Genomic DNA, 6,438 nt, shown 5'->3' on the forward strand with positions numbered 1-6,438 from the left:
CGCATCCTTCATGTTCCCTCAACCCTCTGCTCCATCACTCTCCCGCCCTTTCCCCAGGCAGCTGGACACCCCCTAGATATCGAGCTGGAGACACTGCCACATTGACAAAGCCGCGGGCCACTGTGGCCCCTCTCTCTCCGACCCAGGAGTAGTCTAATGTCTATGGCAGTGCCCCCCCCCAAGTTAGTGTCACCTTACCCAAGCCTGCCCTCACCAAGGGCACCCATCCTTTCTAACCGAGGGCACCTATAAAGGAAGTGGAGGAATACTGGGCTTCCCTGCCCAGAAGGGAGGAGGGGGAAGAAGAAAAGGGGCACTTAAGGTACCCTGCCCACAGGCCAGGCCCAGCGAGCAGCTGGAGATACCCAAATGTTAATTACCAATTAGCGCAGTTCAGGTGGAAAGGGCAACTTTATTACGTGTAAAATGGACTTAATGTGGCAGGAGCTGTGGGATTAATTTCTTGAGATAAGATGCTTTCAGGCTAATCAGTAGGACTGTGATATCTGGATATAAAGGAGCCGGGGCAGACTTTCTTGAGACAGGTTCCAAAGAGCCAGAAGGGAGGAGGAGACCCCTGCCCTATCCTTCTGGGAGAGCCGGAAAGGAAGGCTGGTAAGAGAGCAGCTGGGATGGGGGTGGACGTGGACGTGGACAGGACACTGGAGAGGAGGTGGGTCTTGGCACCCCTGAGGTGTTTGGCACCCTAGCCCCTCACTTTCTTTTCCTCTGTGAAAGAAAGAAAAGGTGGGGCTGAGGGTTCCTTTAACACCCAGGTGACAACGCAGGAAAATCCACACATCTGTAGAGCTAGCTTTGGTGTTCAGGGCTTGGGAGGAAGGCTCCTTACTGTTTTTCGTCTCTGCTGAAGATGCCCTGATGAAACGGGGCTTGCCCTCGGTAGAAGCGTCGGACATCCCTAAGTGGGGATAGTGAAGGCTGGGGGGTAGGGGTTCTACTTATGGTTTTCACTCAGGCCAAGAGGGCTGCGAAGATTTAGGTGACAGCCAATCTGAGAGCTGGAAGGCTGGCTGGTATGAACTTTGGAGGCTCTGAAGGGAGAATCTTGCCAGTCCACATGCCTGTGATGTCTAGCCACAGGGGCCAGGAAGGGGGCTGTCCCTGCACACAGGACTTCACTGCTTTTTCCTGCCAGGATCGCCCCCCTGCTGCCCTCCTCCCACCCCACTCAGACTCCACCTGAAAAACAAGAAGCAGGTCCACTCTCATCCAGGCTCCATATCCCTTCTAACGTCCCTTCTAACTCTAATGCCAGCTCCTCCCACCATCCCCAAGGTGTTGCTCTAGCCTCTTAGAAAAGCTCCAACTCCCAGGGCACAGGGCCCCCCAGCTTTCAGACTCCCCACAGGCTCTGGGGCACCAGGAGTGCGTGGCCATATTGCCTGCTTCCTCAGCACAGGGCTTCCACCTCATGCTGGTCCTTTTCTCTCTTAGCTCAGGAAATAACCATTGGAAGATGGTGGCCATGAAGACCTTCTCTCTGCTGCTGGTGTCCCTGCTCCTGGCATTGGTGCTAGGAGAGAAGGAAGAAGGTCACTCCAGGTTGGGGTGAGAAGGAAGGGGTCAGGTGCCGGGGAGGAGGCTCGGGGGGTGACTGGGTTCTATTTTCAAGGGGGAGATGAGAAAGGGAGGAATCCCAGGCCAAGAGGAAAGATGCTCGACGGAAAAAAACTTTTCAGCAGTCTGAGTGCAGAGTGAGGCTAGAACCAGGGAGTCTTTTTTTTTTTTTTTTGCGGTACGCGGGCCTCTCACTGTTGTGACCTCTCCCGTCGCGGAGCACAGGCTCCGGACACGCAGGCTCAGAGGCCATGGCTCACGGGCCCAGCCGCTCCGCGGCACGTGGGATCTTCCCGGACTGGGGCACGAGCCCGCGTCCCCTGCATCGGCAGGCGGACTCCCAACCACTGCGCCACCAGGGAAGCCCCAGGGAGTCTTTTTTACGAGCTACTGTTGTAGATGGAGAGAGTGTGCTTAGATCTCTGGAAGGACTTCTCAGTGGTTAAGTGTCTGAAGTAGATGATAGCATCTCCCTTCCTAATGAATGCCTTAACCAGTCACTTATGTGTGCATTTGATCAAATTTTACAGCAGGCTTCCTGTGTGCCAGGCACAAGGGATATACCTGAAGAGTGGTCCACAAATGCCACCTGCCCTCGTGGAGCATATAGGCCCAAGGGGAAAGCACATGAAGAGCCATCTAGGCAAAGCTTCAAACTGTCATGAGCGCTGTGAGGAAAAGGCAGGGAAGATTATGAATGAATATAGCAGGGAGCTCTGTTTGTGTGTTTGGGAGGCCGAGAGACGTGTCTGAGTAGAGTTAGGCCTTCTCATATGCAAGGACAAGCCATATGCCCCTGTCAACTTGGCTAAGTTTGAGATGCAGCTGTCACATATATACAAGGACAGACAACATCATGCAGAAGTTAAAGACCATAGACCTGGACCCAGACTACCTGGGGTAAACCCTGGATCATACCTACACTGTATGCTAAGTTAATCTCTTTGCACGGTGGTTTCCTCACTTACCAAAGGGAGATCTACATAGTGTCTGCCTCCTTGGGGTGGTGTGAGGATTTAGTAAGTTTCTGTATTAAAGGGCTTGTAGAGGACCTGACTCATAGTAAGTGCTGTTATATGAGAGCTCACTATTGTCAGGAAACTGAGAACCAAAGAACTGAATCTGGTGGGGCCAGGGCAAGAGGAGCAAAGGAGAAAACTATGGCTCGGTCCTTAGGGATGAGGGGGACCCCTGATCTTTGCCCAGAAGCAGAGCTTCAAACACCGAGGATGCTGGAAGTGGGTGCTTGAGCTGAGGATAAAGCCCCAGGGGCTTGACGCATGGACAAGAGGGTGTCTCCATAAAAACTGACTCCCTAGAAATGGGCTGCTTCCTTTCCAAATAGCAGCCCCTGCTGGTGACAATCATTTATCTTCGCACCCTCTGCTCCTTCTATGGCATCCTGGTTTTCCTCTCTCTCCCCTCCCTGCCCCTCAGGTTCCACACTAAGGCCAGCGACTCCCAACCACGAGGCCCCAGGTACGCTGAAGGCACTTTCATCAGTGACTATAGCATCGCCATGGACAAGATCCGCCAACAAGATTTTGTGAACTGGCTGCTGGCGCAGAAGGGGAAGAAGAGCGAGTGAGTCATGCGTGCCCTTCCCTGCTCCCTGTGCCCCCGTGTGATGCACAAGGCCAGGTGGCACCTTTCGCTTAGGTGCTGCTGGGAAGCTGGACCGCATGGCGGCCCTGCCTGGGACCCTGGCTCAGGCAGCAGTCTGGTCGGGGGTTGGAGCAGGATTTGGGCAATTTTCCAATCCTTTTCTTCTAAGAGGAGGAGTCGGGAAGATGTATGGGACTCACAGAGGATCCCCGGGGGGCTGGGGATGAACCAGGGGAGCTGAACTGCTGCCAATGACTACTTGGTGGCGGCAGCTTCAGACTTTGGAAATAGGATAAACTGCTTTCATCGTTCTTCTCTATGCAAAATCTTTTCCCCTGCCCTCACTGTTTGGCCAGCATGGTAGCTCCTGAAAAGCTTGTCACTGATAGCTGAAGACAAGCAGCGGGGAGGCTGAGTAGAGAAAGAGTTCCCCTCTGCTCCTTGGGTTGAGGTACCAAAAGATTGGAGCTTCTTTGGGCTGGAGAACATCTGGAGTCCCACCTGGCCCCACCCACTCCCTAATCTTTATTTTACCAGCTGGAAACACAACATCACCCAGAGGGAGGCCCGGGCCCTAGAGCTGGCCCATCAATCTAACAGGAAGGAGGAGGCAAGGGCGCAGCAGGGGTGAGTCAGCCCACAGGGGAAGGGGTCGGGGGCGGGGGGGGGGTGCCTCTTGACCCCACCTCATTGTTCCCTCTCCCAGACTCCAGAGCAGGGCTAGGCCCCAGATAAGCATCCCCTTCTACTCAGAGTTCAAAGAGGGGTCTTCACAGAACTCCTGGAGGACAGCCCAAGCCTAAGGGAAAGCCTGGGAGGAAAGGGGGTGGGGGTCCTGGGAGGGAATCTGGGGCCACAGTTTCTAAGGTGGATGACCTAGTGTGCAGAGTCAACAAGTCCAGGAGTGGGGCACAAAAGAGACCTCGGAAACTGGCTTCTCCACTTCTGCCTGCCAAACTTCAGGAAGGCTTTTGTGAAACTGGGACCCTCCGAAGGCCAGTCCCCTGAAATCAGTTACCCTGTTTCTGTAGGAAGCTGAGGAATTGATGACACAGATCCTTCTAAAGAGTGAATATTCCCAAAGTAATCTCTTGGGGTTTTGGAATGCACTCTGGGACACTTGGAGAGGTGGATGCGTGGGATGTCTCCCACCAGAATTGTTTGTCTTTGCCTGTATGGAAGAGCCTATATTCCCTGGCCGACAGGTCTGGGGTGGAGCTTTGAAAGCTGAGACAACTGAGAGGCAGCTGTGTTGGCTCGTACACCCCACCCCCACCCCACCTTGTCCCACCAAGTTGGAGTCCCAGGTCCGGTATTTACTCTCTCTGGGTGGTGCCCAGGCTAAAGGCGCCTGCCTGAGGCTTTCTCCTTTGTAGCTCCCTACCCAAGAACCCCAGTGATGACGGTTTGCTAAAGGATTTACTGATTCGAGAGCTGCTGTCCTGGATAGTGGATCAGATGGAGTTCTGCAGGCTCAGGTGGGAGTTTGGTAGCTTTGGGCATCTTGCATTGTGGTTGTGAGCTCGCACTCTGGGGTCAGACACGGGTTCACATCTTCACCTCAACACATGCTGACAAATTACTTTGACTCTCTGAACCTTGGGGTTTTTGTGAAAATTGGGGCTACTTAAACCATGTCATGGGATTTGGTGGGGTTTAAATAAGATCATTCGAGGACAAGGCTGAAACCAACATCTGCAGGGTGCTAAGAGTTTGGTAACCTTGACAGTTATTAGTACCACTTGCACTTCTTCCTCAATTTCCTCCAGGTGAGATGCTGCTCTCACCTGCCCTACCCACCTGAGCCCGTCCTAACCTTAGCTTTTCCTTGGTACCGTTGTGCCATGGCACCTTCTCAGTGATGGAACCCCTAGAGTTGGAGGCATGTTGCCCTTCTCTGTAGCTGCTGCTGGTCTCAATTGTCCTCAAATCCTCCTCTTAAGCTAGGAAGTCTTTCAATCTATTATGTCTCAGAAACAAGGGATGGCTCAATACCATGAAGAGATCCACCCACCCGAATGGTGAGACAGGACACTCATTTAAGATGCAGACACCGAGGCACAGAAACCAAAGCAAATTCAGACTTCGGTGCTGGGAAGTTGAGAGACTGAGGGAACAAATCTGGGATGGCTTCCTGTAAGAGGGTTAGAAGGAAGAGAGGCATGTGACCTGAACAATGGAGAAGAGAGTATGAGAAAATCTCCACAGGAAAGTGGGTAACAGTCTCTGTGCTTTTTGGAATCTTTTTGATTACTTATAATTAGAGAGGTAATTTGGAGGTAGGAGCAGTTGAACTATGGCTGGGTGCCAGGATACATTTACTTTGCTGCCTTTAAGCCGATACTGACCCTCCTCTCCCCTGCTCCACTCCTCTCTCCACTCTGCACAGGTTTCAGTGACTCTGACCAAACCCAGCTCAGAACTGGACTCTGTCCTTCACTTACTCAGCTCCTGCCTCAGCTCCACCCCAGGATACCCCAAAGAAACAAAACCAAGTTCAAGCTGAAATAAATCTTTGTGCCCGTTGTCAAAACATATTCACGTGTCTACAGAGCACTAACTGTTCATTTGTCTTCGTGTGTGCACAACCCAGTGAAAAGCAGATATGGCTCTTACCCATCTGTTAATTCATCTATTGTTTCCACGAACACTTACTGGAAATTTAACACAGGCAGAGACTGCGCTGAACGCTGGGTATACAGCAATCATGGAAACAGACACAATCCTTGTCCCCAAGGGGTTTACAGTCCAGTGGTGGAGACAGACTTTAATCTTTAAACACACAAACACATTAATAATTACATAACATGCAGAGTTATGTGAAGAAACACTAGGGAGCTGTGAGAGGACAGAGAAGCCTCATCTAGATGGAGTGGGCAGTCAGGAGGGCCTCTCTGAGAAAATGACGTTTAAGCTGAGTGAGATTTGAAGGATAAAATGGCCAAAGGGTGACGGGAGCCTTCATAAATATTAGCCAGTGCTATGGTTGCACAGCAAAATGGGCAACGGTGAGAACGGCACAAGTGGAGACTGGGCAGGTGGGCAGAGGCAGGGCCTCAAAGGCCATGTTAAAGCTTTGAGAGTTTATCCTCAGTGCAAGGACAAGTACTTGAAGGATTTTAAGCAGGGGCAGGTCAGAGAAGATCTATTTGCATCCCCGAACAATCACCCTGATGATGGTGAGAATGATATTGAGATGAAGAGGGATGAATGTGGAAGAGGCTCTTAAGGGATTCCAGATTTCACACTAGGGAG

At 52.0% G+C, this 6,438-nt stretch overlaps 1 protein-coding gene across 1 annotated transcript; it reads left to right on the forward strand.

The window, feature by feature from the left end:
* Nucleotides 1-1,408: 1,408 nt before the first annotated feature.
* GIP (gastric inhibitory polypeptide) lies at nucleotides 1,409-5,201 on the forward strand. Its single transcript, XM_089901125.1, has 4 exons — nucleotides 1,409-1,563; nucleotides 3,016-3,162; nucleotides 3,721-3,810; nucleotides 4,560-5,201. The coding sequence occupies exons 1-4, from the start codon at nucleotides 1,433-1,435 to the stop codon at nucleotides 4,702-4,704; spliced, it is 513 nt and encodes a 170-aa protein (XP_089757251.1). The 5' UTR covers nucleotides 1,409-1,432; the 3' UTR covers nucleotides 4,705-5,201.
* The last annotated feature ends 1,237 nt before the right edge of the window (nucleotides 5,202-6,438 follow it).

The sequence above is a fragment of the Delphinapterus leucas genome, chromosome 19 (genome assembly GCF_059928025.1).
Source record: "Delphinapterus leucas isolate spDelLeu-1000000601 "Yukka" chromosome 19, BTC_Dleu_Yukka2, whole genome shotgun sequence".
Lineage (NCBI taxonomy): Eukaryota > Metazoa > Chordata > Mammalia > Artiodactyla > Monodontidae > Delphinapterus > Delphinapterus leucas.